The sequence below is a fragment of the Vitis vinifera genome, chromosome 18, assembly GCF_030704535.1.
Source record: "Vitis vinifera cultivar Pinot Noir 40024 chromosome 18, ASM3070453v1".
Taxonomy (NCBI): domain Eukaryota; kingdom Viridiplantae; phylum Streptophyta; class Magnoliopsida; order Vitales; family Vitaceae; genus Vitis; species Vitis vinifera.
The window spans coordinates 11819275-11840233 of NC_081822.1; the positions used below are offsets into that span (position 1 = coordinate 11819275).

The 20959-nt window shown below is 38.5% G+C and overlaps 1 protein-coding gene across 1 annotated transcript; it reads left to right on the forward strand.

The window, feature by feature from the left end:
* Nucleotides 1-4445: 4445 nt before the first annotated feature.
* LOC100266138 (zinc finger CCCH domain-containing protein 6) lies at nt 4446-20483 on the forward strand. Its single transcript, XM_002277877.5, has 4 exons — nt 4446-4946; nt 18631-18849; nt 18977-19101; nt 19190-20483. The coding sequence occupies exons 1-4, from the start codon at nt 4887-4889 to the stop codon at nt 20157-20159; spliced, it is 1374 nt and encodes a 457-aa protein (XP_002277913.1). The 5' UTR covers nt 4446-4886; the 3' UTR covers nt 20160-20483.
* The last annotated feature ends 476 nt before the right edge of the window (nt 20484-20959 follow it).

Here is a 20959-nt window from a genome sequence, read left to right on the forward strand (position 1 = left end):
TCTTTTTTCCATGTTTTTTATTTTTTATTTTTTATTTTTTCATGTGGTTGTGCCTTTTACATTTTGTTTTTCTTCATTTTGATCATGCCCTGGGTCCATTTTTTGGAGGATGAAGAGCTAAGGAACGGCTTTTAGGACCTCCCATTAGTATTTTATTAGGCTGAGATAGAATCTATTCCCAAATCCGTGTCCTTGTTTTACTAGACAAGCAGCAATGCTACGATGAAGTGAGAAAATAATTCCAGAAGTTGACACTGCTGTTAGCTCTTAGCATTATTTTGACATTTATAGGTTGTTGGTGGAAAATAATGATCTGATTGGCTTATTTAATGGCCCTTATGTTACAAGTTGGTCAACAGTCGGGTGATGGATTCTGTTTATAAGAAAGAAAGTTTTCATTTGAAAAAATAAAGATTAGCAGTATAAGGAATCCTGTTAACAATTAAGGGGACATAATATGCTGCTGATTTGATTATTATCTCAAAAATTCTGTTCATGTATTGAAAAAACTAAGTTTTAAGAGAATCTTGAATTTATTTACTACGATCATGTTCTGGGTTGGTCTGCATTCTTTGAATTGGTTGAGATCAATTTGTGCTCCTCGCATCCTTCAAATCGGTTTTCAAGCTACTCCGAAAATCGTTTTGGCTTGAATTTTATCTTTATTGAAATTTCCGAATTTTGTGTCCTTAACTTGAAATTTCGGAATTTCCAATTAATTATTTCCTCACATTTGCGCTGTACTTCAAAATAAAATCCTGGGAGGTTGGGAGTGTGACCCACCTCAGCGGTAGATGGCGGTATTCCAGCTTGGTTTCCACGATTAGATTTGAGTGAAGGCCCACCACAAAGCAGCTTGAGCAAGTCATTCTTTAGAGTTTAGCAGTGGGAGTAGCGAAATAAACCCACTTTCCCTTTGGCCTATTTTTCACCTAAATCTGATACCCAGGCCCAAGAGACTTACGAGTCCTTTAGCCACATACCAAACCACAATTGGAAAAATGGCCGTAATCATGATCCCTGTTGCCTAAACTCCATTCTGTTCCTTTGGAGTCATCTGCGAGGGCTTAACTTGGATTTTGCATGATGCCCACATACCTTCCTGACCTGTTCTGAGAACCCTACTGCTTGTTCCTCCGTCAAGCCCCACTCCCCATGGTCTCTTTATCATAATTTTCCCAAAATTCGGGTGGGGTTAAACAGGTCTAATAATATCTTTTATATATATATATATATGATTAGATTAAGGATCAGGTCTTGTTCTCGTGTGAAAGCAAGCCAGTTGTCTAGTCCAATGGCAAGCAAAACAGAAAGCATAAAGAACAGAACCCGATTTCATGCAATCTGTAAGTCACCCAAATACAAGTAATTTTCTCCCTTTTTCATCACCATGTGTTACTAAGAAGGGATAAATAAAGTGAACAAAAAATCCCATTTTCCTAAAGCACATGGATAAGATCAAACTACCGAAAGAGCAGAGCAGGCATGGATGGTGCGCATCCTGGAAGGATTCCGTAACTAAAGATAAAAAGATGGGACACTCTTTCCGGAATTGGCCCTTCAGCGTAATTGTTGATTTGAATTTTGACTAGTCTAAAAGGATGGCCAAGCCAATCGTCGACACATGCTTGCGCTTGCGCTTGGGTTGATTTGAGTGGAAAAGTTGGTTATGGTCAATATCTAAATTCGCTTTTAGGTAAGCTAATCCAAAAAATAAACAACCCCCTGCCGCCCTCTACATCATAATACAGCAAGAAAAACTATAAAATTTTGGCATTTCATGTCTATGTGTATTCTAATGTTGAACCTTAAGGCCTGTTTGGGGGTAAAATTGGCTTTTCCATCCAACTTTCCAGTTTCAGAAATGAAAAATCGTTTTTCAACTTTACATTCTGTGCATTTTTGCAAACACAAAAATCAGCATTTTAACACCTTCTAAAAGTGGCCTATTTATATTTTTTTTAAACGGTTTTTGAATACACATTTGACATTATCATGTTTATGTTGCTTTCAATTTTTCTTTTCTCAAAAACAGAAAAACGGTGGCATTTTCAACACCAAACAGACCGATTGGTAATGCAGATGCAGAAAGACCTTTCTTCTACAACAAAAAATGAAGCAGAAATACAATCACGTCTCCACTGTAGGGCGTTTTCCTAGTGGTGATGTACTGACGTGCAGTACTTTTTTTAGGATCCTTAGGGCCTCTTCAGCCTTAACTTCTTGCTCTTTTCATCGTCTAGAAGACTGCTGCCAAGGGTCCAAGAGGCAAAGGGTAACTTATATGGCGGGAGTTCGAAACACATCCGTTGCTTACATATCGTTTTGAGGCAAAAGGCACAGTACCACCTCCTCTGAGACTCAGTCCGTTGCTTTATGGCAAACACATCCGCTGTCCAAGTCTTGGATTTTTTGAATGGTCTTTTAATTGGGTAATAACCCTGTCACTTTTTTTATTTACATTTTTGCCCCTAAAAACTTGCCCTTTACCCCAGTTAGACCATTCAAACCATTTGATGCTATTAACTTATTAAGTCAATCTTTCAAGTCACTTGATGCTGCGAAGTTAGTCTTTCCTAATTTTGACTTACTATGCTAAGCAATGCCACACAACTTGGTAGCTATAATGAGATAAGAATAGTAAAGGTAACATTTAAGAAATAAAGTTTTGTATTGCACAATAATTGTTTAGTATATTGGTCAAATAAGGTCATTTCTTATTTATACACCCAAAGAATTTTTTGAAACCACAAAAGTTTCTTACAAATCTATAACTTTTTAAAATACCTTATACAAATTATATATACAAGTATGTATAAAATGACTCAATGTAGAGATGTGTAAGTGTCTCTAGCATTTTCTAAAATTTTCCACATTTTTTCCAAAAGTTTTATACTCTTCTATATAAGCTTAAGGGAATGTCATTTGAAAAGGTCAGGACACTATCCTTTGAATTTAAAAAATTAAGTTTTATTGAAGTGCTTAATGGTCTAAGTCTCCATAAAAGCTTGACTCACTTGGGTCTACGTCTCATACATGTTTGGAATAATCAATACGGTATGGGATTGAGTTTGACCCAGTTTTGACTAGATTAGTTCAAATTCATAGGCCCATCTGGTTTAATTCTTTATACTTTATATTTGACGGTCATAAATATTTGATGTGAACATCAATGTGACGGCTTTATATCTTAATTATCATAATACTATTCATTATTTTTGTTATTGTGTGTGGTGCTCAATTGTTTTCTTCATCTCTATCAAAAAGAATATGTACAACTTACATGTTAACTTTATTAGGCAATTTGGGGGACAATCTACTGTTGATGTTGCTTGATTAAGAAATCAAATAAAATTCTGAATCATAAAATATTCTAAAATTATCCGGAGTTTTTAATTATGATCGTTAGAGTATGTGAAAGGGAGAAGCTTGTCGGCTGCCATATGTAATAATTAATTGATTAAGGTCTCATTTACTACATGTAGTCATTAATTAAGGTGTCATTTGGATTGAATTATGAGAAGTGAAAAGGCTTTTTTATTTTTTATTTTTAAAGTTGATATTGTTCTTTAAAACTTTTAATATTGGAAATAATAAAAAAATTATCTCAAACCATTACGTAAATTAAAATTGTTATTGATAGTGATTTTAGAAAACATTTTTAGTATTTTTAACACTTGCATGATATCAAATTTTTAATATTAAAAAAAAAAGTACTTCTTAAAATCACTGTAAAATAGACTTTAAGAATGCGTTTCATAGTGATTTTATGAAATATTTTTAACATTTTTTAATATTTAATTTTTTTTAAATATTAAAAAAATTAAAAACACTTCCAAAAATTACTATCAAACACACCTTAAGTTTTTTTATTTTATATCTTACCAAACATCCATATATTATTGTTTCTTTTTATTATTATCTCATGTTTTTTTTATTCCAAAAAAATTACCCTATGATGACATCATGGCATATTGAATCTTTCATAAATAACCAAAATTTATGTCATTTAATAAAATAAACGATGTAATGAATTATTATTATTTTAAAATTTTTTAAATCTTTATTAAACTGTCATTTAATAAAATAAACGATGCAATGAATTATTATTATTTTTAAAAATTTTAAATCTTTATTAAACTATTTTTATCATTTCATAAATTTACGGAAATCATACTATTCATTTAAAAATAACGATAATAAAAAATAATTATATTTAGAGGTCATTTCTAAATTACACGTAAGCATTTCATGAGTGAAATAAATGATTTAAAATTCTTCTAAAAATATTGGAGTGGGGAATTGAATTTGGAAAAGGCTTTTCAGGCTCAAAACGCAGCAAAACGACGTGGCGAAAAGGTAACCGACAGAAAAATGAACGTAATAGTTGTTGACCGGCTTGGCCCCTTCATCACGTGGCGTCCTTTCATCGTTCATTTCGAAGACTGCGGTCCAATCTTAGGCGCAAACAGGTAAAAGACTCCACTACGCGCATCCACAGCAACCCTCGAAACTTTAATCTGGCACGCGCCGCGGAACCGCGCGTCTCATGTACTCGTCCACACAATGCAGTAAGGATAAAATGAAAGAAAGGGCGAAATATTTATGAGAACGCCGAAGCAAAACCAGAGGATCTAGGGTTTCCTAGATTCCGTCTCGTCAAGAGATCTCTGCCTCTGTGCAGTTCGATCGTGTTCAATTCCTAAAATTAGGGTTTTGAGAAGGGTAAGTTGGTGAAGAGATCGGCACTGTTAGAGTAGGGTTTCGAATTCGATTCTAGACAATCGGTTCTAAATCCATCACTATTAACTTATTTACATATTTGAGAATCGAATCGAAGCAGAGACGGATAAAAAAAAAAGTTGAGAAAATTGTGATCTGTTAATATGCGGGGATTGCAGAAATCGAAAAGGGTTTCTTGGCCTTCAGATGTTAATCTTTGTCAGGTAAAACGTAATGTGTTAATGGAGAGTCATTGGTTTATTGCATTTTTTATTTACGAATACCTGTTTGGTTTCATAGTAAAAGATTAAAAATGTTGAAGAGATTAGTTTCTAAGTCAGACAAATAATTCAAAACCCTAACCCTAATTGATGGGCTGTTTTATTGATGGGTTTTTTGCGTGTCATTTTCCTACCTTTGTGGGATTTTATAGAAATTTGCTTATCACTCAGAGGAACAATTCAAATCCCTAACCCTAATAGATGTGCTGTTTATTGGGTGGGGTTTGTCTATTCCATGAACCATACATCCCTTTTGTTTACTTTTGTTTATCTGGTTATTGTTTGAGACCTTTAATGCTTGATCTTACATAGCCTTAATAATTTTTTGGGAAATTTGATGTGTTCCTTTATTTCTACTAAATTCAAACATTTTGAATATATCATAAAGGTTTTCTTAATCAAATTAGAGTTTCTGATTATAATAGGAATAGGTTCACTGAAGATAAACTCGGCAATTCTGTATGGTACTGGAAAATGGAAACTGAAAGATTCAATTACATTCAAGTGCATATGTTAGTCTTTAGAAATCCAAAATAAAAAATGAAAGTAGTATAACTCTCTAACTTCTAAAATCACCTGTCATTTCATCCTCAGTATAACAACTTAAATATTGTACACTGGATTGAGATAAGAATTCCATAAATTTGAAATTAAAATCTTTTTTCTTCACCAAAGCATTAGTGTAAATTAATAAGTTGATATAGCCATTTTTTATGGGTAATAACTAAGTTGGCAAACTACCTGATGAGATTTCTTAGATCTGACTATGTTGGATAACTTTGTATTAATTACCACCATCTCTACTTGGTTGTTGAGAAGATAATGAGGAAAACAAGAGAGTGAAATTCAACCTTAGGTTAACCACTTTAACCCCAACTTGTTATAAGATTTTAAAGTTCTATTTCCTGTCCACAGATTCATCCATCGGCTATCAAATATAATGAAGAAGATGGCCCCCCTTCTTTCTTCCTTTGATTCGATTAGAAGTGTGAAGCTTATTGAGACCTAACAATGTGTTGATTGATTAGTTAAAAGATATGATTCTGGCATAGACTGGACCAACTAAATCAGCTGGATGAAGCTAAAGCAAAGATATTCTTCACCACACACTAAGGTTATGTTTGGTTCCTGGAAAATTTGAGGGAAAAGAAATAGAGAGGAAAAGCAGAAGGAGAGAAAAAGTGAAGAAAAATAATAGATAGATTAAAGTCAATAAATTATTTTTATATGATACTTCATCTTCATTTCACCTATTTTAACTCTTCTATATCAAGATTAAATGATTTGAAAATGCATATTTCAAACTAATGTTAATTATATTTGATTTTCTTTTGTATTTTACATGGTAAAACCAACTGTGATAAAATAATTTCCCTTAGAATTTTTTCCTTTCCTTAATACTTTCTTAGAACCAAACATGGCATGAGCTCATGAAAGTTTTCTCTTTGCTATCCAGAGTTGTTTTTCAGCAAGCAGGCTTGAAAACCATTGGAAACAAGAAACTATCGAGTAAGAAATGCCTAATGGTTCTTCAATTGTTGTAATAAAACATTAACAGAGGAACGTTCATAAAGATGGTGGTGATATTGAAAGTGATGGGCTATTTTGATGTAACTAATATATAATATTTTTTTATGCGATATTTGAAACATAGAAAAGTGTATAATTTAGGTTTTGTTTGGATTCACTTCCTATTTTTTCTTTTAAAAATAAAAAATAGTAGTAACTCCTATATAAGGTATAAGAACTCTTATAGAAAAGTATGAACTTACCTTATGTTCTTAAAAATCACCTTCAAAATTTTTTAAAATTTGAAGTAGTAATTTTTTTTTTAATTCCTCGATTTAACAAAATAATTTAAAATTTTGATTCTTTAAGATAAATCTCTAAATGTTCCTAGATTTTTTTGTAGAAGTTACTATTACTTTCTAGTTTAAAAAATAGAAAATAGGAAGTACGTCCAAATGATTAGCCGTTAAAACTTAAGTACTAGAAGGATGATGGAAAAAACAGGTGATTATAATGTTGTACAAAATGATGCCATGGATTTTTTATCATTGAAAATGGTTATAAGAAGGTCTCACTCCAAGGTTCAAATGACTGATAAAAACTTAAGTGATTGCTGCTTACATAGGAGAATATATAGGACAAAGTTGTGACATATTTATAAGTGAATATGCAGGAAAAAATTCATCAAAGGTTTCAAGTTCTCTCTTTTTGCAGTCATGGGAATATAGCATGGGTCATGCCCTCTTTGTCATTCATTTGATGTATGTCATTAGAAAAAAAAGAGCTAAAAAATGTTCTCTGGTTCTTGTAAGTTCAAATTGTAAAATTTTAATTTGGCAAACTTAGGATGGTAGGCAGTTTGGGTTGTACTAAAAGGGATCCATTTATAAGGTGTACATCTGAAGGAAGATCTAGGCTACAAAGAAATTAGTCACATTATTGAAGTTCTCACATGGAATTAAAATTAGATTATCCTTAGATCACTTGTTAGTAAATCCTCGTGATGCCACCATAATTCTTGGGGTGTCAAAATTGAGACAAATTCTGATGAACTCATATACCTGCTATTTTCATTTTGATTAAGCTTTTAGAATGGTGTTGAGTGGAAAAGGATTTTCATAAACTAAATCTCAAGTTTAGGAGTTTTGAATTCTTCTCAAATGAGGAGCCATCTCTTCTGAATGGACTTCCTTTTTCCAAGTCACTTAATAAATCTAAATGCTTGTATGGTTATATGCTTAAATTAAGGTGCTAGATTATTCATCTTCTGTCTCAGTGCAGAAATCATGTAACATTTGTAACTATAGTCTATTAATTTTCATGAATTATTGAAGCATGCTTGTGTTCTGTACAACCATTTGTGAACTCCAATAGAATATAAAGGGAGAATATATATTTCTAAAATTCATTGAAGACAGTTTCAATTGCAATCTGGACATCATAAGTGTTTGCATGGGTATGTCATGGAAGCAACTCATATGGAACTGTTAGGAACTTTCATATGAACACCTTTTCTCTCTCTCCAGCCTTGTTGAATGTTGGGATGGTGTTGTTAACTTGTCAGTGAGAGATAGTGAACTTCAGTAGTTTTGCAGTGTTGGTTTGCTTGACTGCTTTACAACTTCTTTGTTTCTTGTGCATGCATCAAGAAGTCGGCCTCCTCCTACATTTTGCACTTAAAAATTATTGTGGTAGTCCATACTGGCTATTGTTGTTGTTGCTATTTGATGAGGTGTTTCATTAAAAAGCGCTTCAAGTAGGTTCATGAACAAAACAGTAGCCAAGAAGTGGAGTTCCATGTTCTGTATTTGCACTTTACTAAATTGCTCAGGTTTTTCATACTTCATGCTAGCTATGTAGTTTTAACAATGGATGGTTGACTTCATTGTCCCAAAGATATCAATTTAAACATATCTTTGTAGTCAGAAGGTAGATCTTTGCACTTCAACTGGTGTTTCATCTCATTGCAATGAAAAATTGGTGGTTGGCCTGAAATTGTAGGATCATGCTCCACACCTGTCTGCCATCTAAATTTGTTCAATAAGTTTCATAATAGCAAATCAAACTAGCCTTTCATATCATACCAATCAAAGTACCACTTAAAAGTAGCCAGCTGATTTTATAAGGCTTGTAGATTAATTTTGCCAACAAAATTTTATACTTATATGTGCTTTCTTCGTAATATCACCATTACATCTTGTATAATATCACCATTACATCATTTTCCATATACAAGAGAGTAGTTTAAGGCCTTTAAAGAGGATGTATTGCCCTTGGATTAGTCCTAGGAGGCAGATTTGAGCCTACCCCTTGGCCCACATCCTCCCCAACATTGTGCTCTCTTATTCTTAGTGCCACTATTTGCTGGTTTGGAAACATTAGTGAATGAATCCCCAAGTATTGTAAGGACTAGCAACTTTTGTAAGAATATTTAGGGATAGGAGGAGCTGAGGGAAAATGGAGGAGAGCGAGAGAGAGAAGGCTGGAGAGAGAGAGAGCGAGAGCGATGGAGGAGAGCAAGGGAATCTATGTGCGAGCGAGGGTGTAGTAAGCAATGTCCACTCGGAGTCTCGGAAAAGCTTGAGGAAGAGCAGCTTCGGAGTGGAGTCGAAGACCTTTGAGATTGAGGTAGAAAAGAAGAAGGGCAAAGTGCAAGCCACTATTGTGGAGAGGAAAAGAGGGGTTTCTTCGTGAATTAAGCTGGGACCGGAGAGCCTAGGGATCTTTATGGAATGTCTGGTTCTTTGCATTAAGGACACGTGAATTGGAAAATGGGAAAGAAATTGGAAGGAAAAAGGGAGGTTCTATTCATTGGTGTGCGATGAAAACAAGGGGGGATGCTTCCTCCGTCTGGGCGTTGTGGATCTGGAGAAGAAAAGGTTTAGTATCTTTATCCCCAAAGGAAGAGGAGTAAAAGGGGGTTGGGCTTCAATGGCGGAGACGTTTCGGTGCTTGGGTGTTTGGAGCCCTGAGATGGAGTGTTTGATGGAAGGAGAGAAAAAGAGTGAGGCATGGGTGAGAATCGTGGGCTTACCCGTCTTTTTATGGGATCGGGCCATCCTTAGAAGGGTAGGGGAGGAGTGTGGGGGTTTCTTAGCTATCGATTCTCAAACGGAGAAGCTAAAGGAGTTGCAGTGGGCCAGGATTCTGGTGAAGCTAAACGGTGAGGAGATTCCTAACGTGGTGGAAATTTGGGTCAAAGGGGTGTGCTATTCGTTAACCCTGTAGTGGGAGGTTAGGCCGGTAATGAGATCGTTGCCGACAAAAAAGAGTGAGAAGAAAATCATAGCAGAAGGAGAGGTTGAGGGTGAGGTCTTTGCACGCGCGGGCAAGTGCATGTTGGAGGAGGATGACGACGCAAGGCTCGAGACCCAGTTTCAGTCTGCCGATGGGACGCGGGGGCAAACGAGTGGGTCGGGGTGCCCTTTGGTTCTTTATTGGGGCCTTGATTGGTTGTTGGTTGGGCCCCATGGAGGCTTGCAGCTTCTGGGTGGGCCCCTTAAGCCAGGTCTTTCTGAGGACCCACGGAGCTCTAATCTGGGCTCTGGGCCCGTTGGGCTAGATCTAGTCTTCTCCTCTTCAATTGAGGCTAGGTCAACGTCTTTGGAGGACCCTAGGTGGGTCAAGGCTATGGAGGCCTTCGTGGCGCCTGGGCTAGCTAGGCTGGACGATTGCCGAGGCCCATCCTAGTCTTTGGAGGGGAACAGAGCCCACATTGGTGTGGCCCTTCCCCCGGTGTGGTTTGGCCCAAGTCTTTTGAGGGGTCCAGACGCTGAAATCTCTCATTTCTGGGTGAAAAATGGCTTGAAGAAGCAAATTGAGGAAGAACTCCAATCTGAGGAGAGATCGAAGACTGACCTTGCGATTGAGGAAGCGTCGAGGTATGGGAGTGCTCTTAACCCTTATGGATTGTTGGCTTCTGGGTTCTCCTCTTCTCCTTCTTTTTTTTCCGGTCGGACTCCATTGGGGGAGTATTACGACTATTCTGGGGACGGTAGGGAGACAATCCAGGGGGAAACCCCGTTAAGCATGCTCTTTGCTCCGGGGCCTATAGAAGATGAGACTGTTAATTGCTGGGAACTGATGGAGGTTAACAATGGCATCAATGAAGAATGTGGAAAGGAATTGTGCTTAGTTCAAACTATGCCACGAGAAGTAAAGGGCTGGGAGGAGGTTAGTTGGGAGGAAAGTGATATGGCTAGGTTCAGTAAGTTCTTGGGGTTTCCAACAGAAGGATTGGAGAAAGACATTTTGGATTTTTTGGTTAAAATCCGAAAGAGAAGGGAAAGAGTCCACAACAAAACTCTTCTGGAGAAATCTAAGTTCGAAAGGGAATTGAAAATGTTAGAGTGCTCCATTAACTACGAGGGGCCGGGTGGGTGGGGGGGGCAAACAGAAATGTGGAATGCAAGGAAGAGGGTGTTAAATGAAGCTAAGACTCTTAAGCTGGAATGTTCGTGGAGCTAACGATAGTTCCAAAAGAAAGGTGATTAAGATCGTGATTAGAAGTCAGAGGGTGGATTTGTTCCGTCTCCAGGAGACCAAAATTCAGGCAATGTCAGAGGGGTTGGTGAGAAGCTTGGGCACTGGTAGGTTTCTAGACTGGGGTGCCCTGGATGCCTATGGCTCTGCGGGAGGGTTATTGATTTGTTGGGATAAAAGGACCCTGGAGGTGCTTGAGATGGAGGTGGGAAACTTCACAATTACCTGTAGGCTCAGGAATGTGGAAGATGGGCTAGTTTGGATTTTTACTGGTGTGTACGGGCCGTTCTCTAGAGAGGATAGGGATTGTATGTAGGAGCTAAGGGCGATCAGAGGCATTTGGGATGATCCATGGTGTTTAGGGGGTGACTTCAATGTCATTCTCTCCCAAAGGGAAAGGAGTAGTCAGGGAAGGCTAACTGGTGCAATGAGAAGGTTCGCCCAGATTGTTGACGAGTTAGAGCTTTTTGATCTTCCTTTGCAAGGGGGTGCGCTTACCTGGAGTGGGGGTAGGAATAATCAGGCTTAGGCTAGACTGGATAGGCTCCTAGTGACCCAGAATTGGCTTGATCATTTCAGTGGGGTCGTCCAAAGCAAGTTGCCAGACCTACCTCAGATCACTTTCCCATCTTGTTGATGGGTGGTGGGTTAAGGCGGGGCCCTTCCCTGTTTAGGTTTGAAAATATGTGGCTTAAAGTTGATGGTTTTAAGGACCTTCTTCAGGGATAATGGCAGGGGTCTGAGGTGAGAGGGAGGGCTAGTTTCAGACTAGCCACTAAAATGAAGGAGTTGAAGCAAAAAATCAAAGTTTGGAATAGGGAGGTGTTTGGAAGGCTGGAAGTTAATAAAAACTCAACTCTTCAACAAGTTGAGTACTGGGATGGGGTGGAAAGTGAGAGGAGCCTTTCTGAAGGAGAAACAGAGCTAAAAAAAAGAAGCTAAGGAATCCTTTAAAAAGTGGGTTTTAATGGAAGAAATCCACTGGAGACAGCTGTCAAGGGAGTTGTGGCTAAAGGAAGGGGATAGGAACACATGCTTCTTTCACCAGATGGCAAATGCCCACCAAAGAAATAATTCCCTGGATATAATTAAGATTAATGGGGTGTGGATGACTAAGGAACAGGAGGTGAGGGAGGGGATTGTGAATGCTTTTCAGCATTTGCTCTCAGAAGAGCTAGGCTGGAGAGCTGATATTGAGGGGTTGCACCTCAATCGTCTTAACTCCTGTGAAGCTGAAGTCTTGGAGCTACCTTTCATTGAGGAGGAAATTCACTCTGCCCCGATGGAAATGAATGGTGATAAAGCTCCAGGTCCGGATGGGTTCACAGTGACCTTTTGGCAAGCTTGCTGGGATTTTGTGAAGGAGGAGATTGTGGATTTGTTTAAGGAGTTTTATGATCAAAGATCTTTTGCCAAAAGCCTTAATACTACATTCTTGGTCCTTATCTCAAAGAAAGGTGGTGCTGAAGACCTGGGGGATTTCCGGTCAATCAGTTTGTTAAGGGGATTGTACAAGCTTTTGGCTAAGGTGCTGTCGAATAGGCTGAAGAAGGTTTTAGAAAAGGTAGTTTCTGTGGATCAAAATGCCTTTGTGAGGGGCAAACAGATTTTGGATGCTTCGCTTATAGCTAATGAGGTGATTGACTTCTGGCATAAACGAAAAGAGAAAGGTTGATTTGCAAATTGGACATCAAAAAAGCCGATGACAGCATCAACTGGAATTTTCTCATGAAGGTTTTGCTTCAAATGGGCTTTGGGTCTCGGTGGATGGAGTGGATTTGGTGGTGTATCTCAACTGCCAAATTTTATGTCCTAGTCAATGGGGTGCCTGTAGGCTTCTTCTCAAACAACAAGGGGTTGCGGCAAGAAGATCCTCTTTCTCCTTGTCTCTTCGTCTTGGGTATGGAAGTGCTAAGCACTCTAATAAGAAGGGCTGTTGATGGGGGCTTCTTGTCAGGCTGCAGACTTCGGGGGAGAGGGGGAGTGGAGATGATTGTCTCCCACCTTCTTTTTGCTGACGATACAATCATTTTTTGCGAAGCTAGGAAAGAGCAACTAACCGCTTTAAGCTGGATTTTGGCTTGGTTTGAGGCGTCTTCCGGTCTAAGAATTAACCTAGCTAAGAGCGTTTTAATTTCGGTTGGTGAGGTTGAAGAGATTGAGGAAATGGCAGTGGAGCTGGGGTGTAGAGTGGGGTCTCTACCCACTGTTTACTTGGGGCTGCCCCTTGGAGCACATCACAAAGCTATTTTTATGTGGAATGGGGTGGAAGAGAGAATGAGGAGAAGATTAGCTCAATGGAAAAGACAATATATATCTAAGGGCGAGCGTATCACCCTCATTAAGAGCACACTGGCCAACATGCCTATTGACCATCTGTCCCTCTTTCAAATGCCCAAGATTGTTGCAAAAAGGCTTGAAAAATTACAAAGAGACTTTCTTTGAGGAGAGGGAATCTTGGAGAGGAAAGTCCACTTAATTAATTGGGAGGTGGTGTGCACTCAATAGGAGAAGGGTGGTCTATGCATACGGAAGATTGATCTCTTGAACAAAGCCTTGTTGGGTAAATGGATCTGGAGATTTGCCTCTGAAAAGGACAATCTTTGGAAGAGGGTGATCGGGGTGAAATATGGTCAAAAGGGCTTTGGGTGGAGGACTAAGGAAGCTCGCGGGACGTTTAGAGTGGGGGTTTGGAAGGAGATTATGAAGAAGGCAAATTGGTGCTGGGATAGCATAAAGTTTAAGGTGGGGAAGGGGACTAGAGTTAAATTCTGGATTGATCAGTGGTGTGGCAATGCAGCGTTGTCCCAAAATTTCCCCTAGTTATTTGCCTTGGAGGTCCATAGGAATGCAACGGTCAATGAAGTGTGGGACTCAAGCCTTGGTCAAGGAGGTTGGAATCTCAGATTTTCTGGAGATTTAATGATTGGGAGCTGGACTTGATAAGAGACTTGTTTAATATGTTGAGGAACTTTAGGATATCTTCAGAGGAGGACTCAGTGTTTTGGAAAGGAGGGGGTCATGGCATTTTTGAGGTTAAGGATGCTTATAATCTGCTGGTTGTCCCCAATGCCTGCGCCTTCCCGAATAAATGCATTTGGGTGGATAAGGCCCCAACCAAAGTTGCTTTTTTTGCTTGGGAAGTCACGTGGGGGAAGATTCTCACTTTGGATAGGCTTAAAAAATGGGGGTGGCAGCTCCCTAATCTCTGTTTTTTGTGTGGTTGTGAAGAGGAAAATGTAAATCACATTCTTTTACACTGTATAGTGGTAAGGGTCCTCTGGGAGATCGTCCTTGCCCTTTTTGGGGTTTAGTGGGTGTTCCCAGAGTCAGTTAAAGAGGTGTTATTTAGTTGGAGGGGCCCTTTTGTGGGGAAAAGAAGGAAAAAGATCTAGAATTCCATCCCGTTGTGTGACGGTTTGGAAGGAAAGGAATAGATTAGCTTTTAGGGGGGGTTCTTTAGTTATACAGAAACTCAAAAATTCTTTTGTATGTAATTTGTGGAGTTGGGCTAGGGTGTACATTGGAGAGGAGTCCTCTTTGCTCTTAGGCTTTTTGGAGTGGCTAGTGGCTACTTAAGGGTTGGTGAGGTTGCTTGTTTTTTTCATTCTTGTTTTAGACTGCTATGTATACTCCCTGTATGCTTTGTGGCTTTTTGCCCCTTAATATATTTGTGCTTATCTATAAAAAAAAAAAAAAAAGTATTGTAAGGACTAGCAACTTATAGTTCCCCTAAAATTTCACCCCTTGTAGACATCATAATGCTATTTTAGGATCTGATACCAAATCCGATGCTGGATCTTTAGATTTCTATTACTACAGAAGCTCCTTGAGTTAAGATATGAGATGAACTATTAGAGAGGATTAAGAAAAGAGAGAGGAAGAGAAGAATCGTTGGTAATCTCAAGGTTCCTAGCAATCGCACTTAGGTTTCATAAGCAATTGTACCCCCAAAGGAAGCATAATGGATGCTGAGGACTTCTATTAAAGTTCTGCTCTTGACTTTGGAAAATGATATAGTTATACTGAACTCTTATGGATTAGGACAATTTTCCTAATTTCTTATCCTTGTAAGAATAGGAAAAGATATACAGGAAAAGAATATTAGTTTACAACTTAAAAATGGAAACTTGCCTCGTATAATAAGAAGACGGAAAGAAATAAAACCTTGACAAAAAGTAAACCACAAAATAAAACATAATAAAAGACTCAAAAGGGAACTTAAATTATCATTGGTTTCTCAAATTGAAGTTTGGGCATTGGAACCAATATTTTCCCTTATCTTAAAAATCTTTAAATGGTATCTTAAACCTTGTTCCCAATCGCAAATAGGATGCACACTCCCATTCCTTCCTTCTAACACTTTGTCACCCCACCCAAAAAATAAAAATAAAAATATAAGTTATTGAGAAAATTTTTATTTTCCACACAAAATATTGTTTTAGCTTATGCCTCAACTTTGATGATCAAGATTCTTTGATCTTACTAGTGTTTGGAAGAAGAGATGTTTGGGGCTCTCTCAAGCTTTAGTGGGGATAAGACTCCAAGTCCAGATGGGTTCTCCATGGCCTTCTAGCAAATTTCATGGGAGTTTGTGAAGAGTGAGGTGATGAATTTGTTTAGGGAATTCCACGAATCAGGTTGTTTTGTGCGGAGTTTGAAAGCCAATTTTCTAGTGCTGATTCTGAAAAGAGTGGGGGCAGAGGATTTGAGGGATTTTAGACCAATAAACTTGGTAGGGGGGCTGTACAAGTGGTTGGCCAAGGTGTAGCTCTTTGTCTAGCCTCCCTATTTACTTTATGTCCATTCTCCATCTAGCAAGAGTGGTTAGAATGAGACTGGATAGGATTCAAAGGGACTTTTTGTGGGGAGGTGGGGCTCTGGAGTGAAAAGCTCATTTAGTGAGGTGGTCAACTGTTTGCTTAGATAAAAGTAAAGGGGGGTTGGGAGTTAAGAGCCTTGCTTTGCTCAACAAGGCTCTCCTTGGCAAATGGACGTGGCGTTTTGCAAATGAAAGAGAGATTTTTTGGAACCAGGTTATAAGGGGGAAGTATGGGGAGGATCGAGGTGGGTGGCTTACCCGTGAGGCTAGGGAGGGACATGGAGTAGGGTTTGGAAAGCAATAAGGAATCTTGGCCATCTTGTTAGCTCTAGATTTTCTGTTGTGGTGGGAAATGACCAAAGGATGAGCTTTTGGAAGGATAAGTGGTGCAGAAACTCACCATTATGCGACTCCTTCCCTTCCTTGTATGCGTTGAATGCAGACAAAGAGGCTTGAGCGAGTGATTTATGGACTGGTTCAGCAAGTGGGGATTTGGAGGGGAGTTGGAATCCTTGGTTTACTAGGCATTTCAATGATTGGGAGTTGGATGAGGTGGAGGACCTGTTAGGGTGTTTGTGCGAGGAAAGAGTGATGTTGGATGAGGAGGATAGGGTGAGGTGGTTGATGTCCAACGATGGTAATTTCTTGGTTAAGTCCCTTTACAAAGTATTAGAGCCGGATTCTCCAGTGTGCTTTCTAGTGAAGATAATTTGGAACCATTGGGTGCAGCCAAAAATAAGTTTCTTTGCGTGGGAAGCATCTTGGGGAAAAGTTCTAACTTTAAACCAAATTCAGAAGAAGGGTTGGGCTTTATCAAATTGAAGTTTTTTATGCCAAGATTATGAGGAGTCTATTGACCATCTTCTTCTTCATTGCAAAAAGACGAGGGAGGTGTGGAATCTGTTTTTTACCTTGTTTGGTGTGTGTTGGGTGTTTCCTTCCTCGGTTAGGGAGACCCTTGTGAGATGGGATGGTGCTTGGTAGGCAAAAAGCGCAGAACAGTGTGGAAAGTGGCCCCCTTGTGCTTGTTTTGGTCAGTTTGGAAGGTTAGAAATAGCATTGCTTTTGATGATGGGATGCTATCCCTGCAAAGGCTAAAAGCCTTTTTTGTTTTTTCACTTTGGTCGGAGACCCAACTGTTTATAAAAGATGGTCCTACGACGTTAATAGATTCATTGATTGGGTGGGTTCCCGTTGAGAGAGGTTTTTTTGTACATTTTTGTCTTGGTCTGTTTTTGGGTACAGCTGTAAGGGGGTAAGTTTCTTTTATTTGTACATCTTGGGCCGCTTTTTTAGCGCCTCTTATTAATACAATACCTTTTCTTACTTATCAAAAAAAAAAGATTCTCTGATCTTACTATGTTCAATTTTGGTTATATTTAAAGTATAAAAACTCATACAGACACAAGAAACAATGGTACTGTTGTGCAAATAGCCACTTAACGTTTGATATGTAATCATTGTACCACAAGTTGATTTTTCTCTTAAATACTGTTCTGTTTGAGACATATCTCTACTAAGGTTTGATCAACATCTTATTTTTGTTGTATGTAATGTTGTATTAGAGAAATTATAATGTAATAGTTTCTGTGCACGGGTAATAAATAGTATATATATGTTTGTATTTATTTTTGTGACATGGGCTAAAAAAATAAGAGGATATACAGCTACTTCGGTGAATTCCTTTTTGAAGCTTATTTATCCTGCTGTTGTCCATGGGGGATGTGATCAGTAGATCTGAATATCTTTGGATGAGGAGGTCTGGCTTACCTTTGCTCCTTTTAGGGTTGGTTCCTTTGTTTGGAAAGTGGTGTGGGAGAAAAATCTTATAGCAAATCAATTCGTGATGAGATGTAGAATACCATTTAACTGTATTCCCTCTGCAAGTAAAGGACTCAGCTAATCATATCTTCATTGAATGGGTATGTAAGTGGTTCGTTGTCTATTTTATTTACCCTGTTTGGAGTGTGTTGTACTTTGCCTTGTTATGTCAGAGATAACTAGTTGGCACTGAAGTTTGTTGGCAAGAGTAGAAAGGGGGTTGAGAAGATGGCCCCTCTATGCTTGTTTGGATGCATCCAAACATAGTGTAAGTAAAGGATTTTCAAGACCTTGGAGTTATCAGATTAGTCTTGAAAGGTTTTATGCTTAAATCTTTGTTTGCTTGAGCAAAGGGGCCCTTTAGGGGTAACTTTTTTGACAGGTTGGTCCTTTAGGGGTAATTTGGCTTGTATAAATTTTATTGATAGCATGGGAAGGGGTTAAGGTCTATGATGTACCTTTTGTTCTTTTTCAGTCTTTTCTTTGGCTTTTTCTACTGCTTTTATATTTCCTGTGATACGAGGTTGCTGTCCCTGTTTTGTTAGTCACATGTTAGTATATGACCTAATTTTCCTATTCAAAGAAAAACTTTTTAAAAAAAGAGGCTCATGTACCACCAAGGTTTCTGTGTTCAGGGCTAATGTCTGGTAGGTAGTGTGGTGCAGTGTAGTAGTTTTGAAGAATTGGACCATGGTTATGCTATAATATAGTTTATGCATTATTGGTTTTGAAAAAAGGTCTTGACTTGGGCAGTCCTTACTTCTTATATTGCTATAAATGATATCAATTTAGGATGAAAGAATGCTGAAACAAAATGACTCCTTATTCTGCTTATAAGTTTATCTGTATTATCATTAACTCAGGATTGCCTAGCTCTTATTTCAACAGTTGCCAAAGGGACTTTCTAAATACTTGATTGGGCATTTGATATCATTTCCTTGTTGCAAACATGATTATCACATCGTAGCAGTTTAATTCTTTCTCCTTAAACAGGTAAGGCTGTTCCTATCAGAGGATTCTCCTTCTCAAGTTGGACAAGTTGGATTGGGTGCTCAAGATCACCTCCAAGCAAAGACATCATGGCTGCTGCATTCAAATGGAATGGGCTCCGATGACAACTTGCCGCCTGGCTTTGAAGGAGCTCATCCTGCAAACCAGTTGAAGAATAAGTTGTCCCAGATCCCTCTCATAACATGGAGATGTCCTCCCAAAGTAACTTGTTATTTTCTAATACTTCAATTTTGACTGCTGTCTTGTAGTGCAGCATTTGATCTCCTGTTTGAGACACACCTCAAAGGTTTTTAGCAATTTATTCAGGCTTTTTCTCTAATTTGTGCAGTTTGTGTTGAACTTCACTTGGCAAGTGGTTGCCGGAGAAGAAAGCAATGAGGTGGAGGTTCAAAAGCAGCGGGAGATGAGAGTGCTGGAAGCAGTCTATCCACGCCCATCAGCCATACCTCCAAAGTTTGATTCTTATTTTGATTTGCAAAATTATCTCCTGGGTTTCCTTCGTTATTCCTCAACTGAGAATTATCTTTTTATCCTGACACAGCCCATCTGTTTCAATTGACGGAGAAGATATGGACAATGATGATCAGAAAATTCTTCTCATCCCCATTGTTCCCGTTGAAGATGAAGAGGCTGCATTGGAAATGTCAGCTGATACAGTGGCACCAATTAACATTCCAATGAGCTCACAATCCCTGCTACTGCCTCCTGGAATTCCATCTGCATCTTCGAGCAATGCACCCAATATACCAAATCCTCCAGCCAATGAAAATGTAGCTGCTGGGATGGTCCCTGGTGTAGAACCTGATGTTGTTGCAGCTGCCTCTGCCGCCTTTACTGCAGTCATGAGAAGCAATGAGCAAGGAAATTTGATTGACCATGACTTGCTCATCAAAATTCTCAGCAACCCAAAAATCATTGAGAGAATTGTTACAGATCAGGTAGTCTCATCCTCCAACCCTCAGGCTGTACCCAACCAAAGGTTGCCACCCATAGCTTTATCTGATCAACCTCCTGGTCATGTCAGTAGGGTAGAAACTAATATACCCTTGTCTGCTGCGATTCCAAGTGGACCATTCTACTCCCAGTCAAATGGGCCTGGACCTGTTCCTGCACCACGGCCACCTCCATCTATGGTTGGACCTTCTTCCTCTTCACCTCCTGTGAGACCTGTAACAAAGGATATCAACTATTATAAGAGCTTGATTCAGCAACATGGAGGAGAAAGGCAAGAACCCCAAGATCAGTCTCAATCCCATTCTCAATTCGCAAACCGACCCAATCACCATGTTTTAGGGATGAATCCGGAGACAGTAGTAACACACCCAAAGCCAAGAGATTCAAAACCCAAGATAATGAAACCTTGCATCTATTTTCACAGTTCGAGGGGATGCCGGCATGGAGCCAACTGTTCCTACCAGCACGATGCGTCTCTCCAGCAGCGTGTGAGCAGCATGCCGGAGGTGCAAAATGCCAAGAGAATGAAAATGGATAGAGAGATCACCGGTACATAGTCAATGCAGTTAGTTTCTCCGTGTATATTTTTCGGGAGGAATTATTGCTACCTTTTCGCCTGGCTAATATACTTCTGTGGCTTGGTTTCACCACCAATAGAATCAATTTTTATTTATTTAGTTTTCCTGCATGAAACATTGCTTTGAATATTTAGGTTCTGGATGAGAGCATCGATATATTTACAATTGGTTTTGTTTTCTTATTTTAGTACCTATTGCTCTCAAATTTTCCCCTCCATTTTGGAACTGTGCTTCTGTTGAGTGTAATGTTTAATAATATCTTTCATGCCTCTGAGATTACTCCTAAAGGAGAAGATTGGGAGATATGCAGACTGCTTATTGTGATACTTTATTATTGCATTCTCTAAAGAAAAAGTTTGGATGAAAATTTTGTAATGGAAAAAGATCTGTGATTTGGGAGGGTTGAGTGAGGAGGAACTTTCATTTTACCTTCCCATCAAAATTAAATCATTGTCTGGGAATAGAATTATAGAATTATACAAGAGCTAGCTTCAACCATCCCCATTCACCAGCTACTCTGTTGTTCATTTTGATTAATAGTAGTTTTCATTGATTTCATTCTTACCAATTGACTGGACTGATGATGAGGTTTAACTTTTGAAATAATGGAAATTAAATGCAAAAATGAGAAAAACTTACAAAAAAAAAAAAATTTGAAAAAATCAGTATAATATATATATATATATTAATAATTGAATAACCTTTTATGACTAAGGTGGTGTTTGTTTTTTTACTTAATTCTAAATAAAACTTTAATACTTAATAGTATTAAATATTAG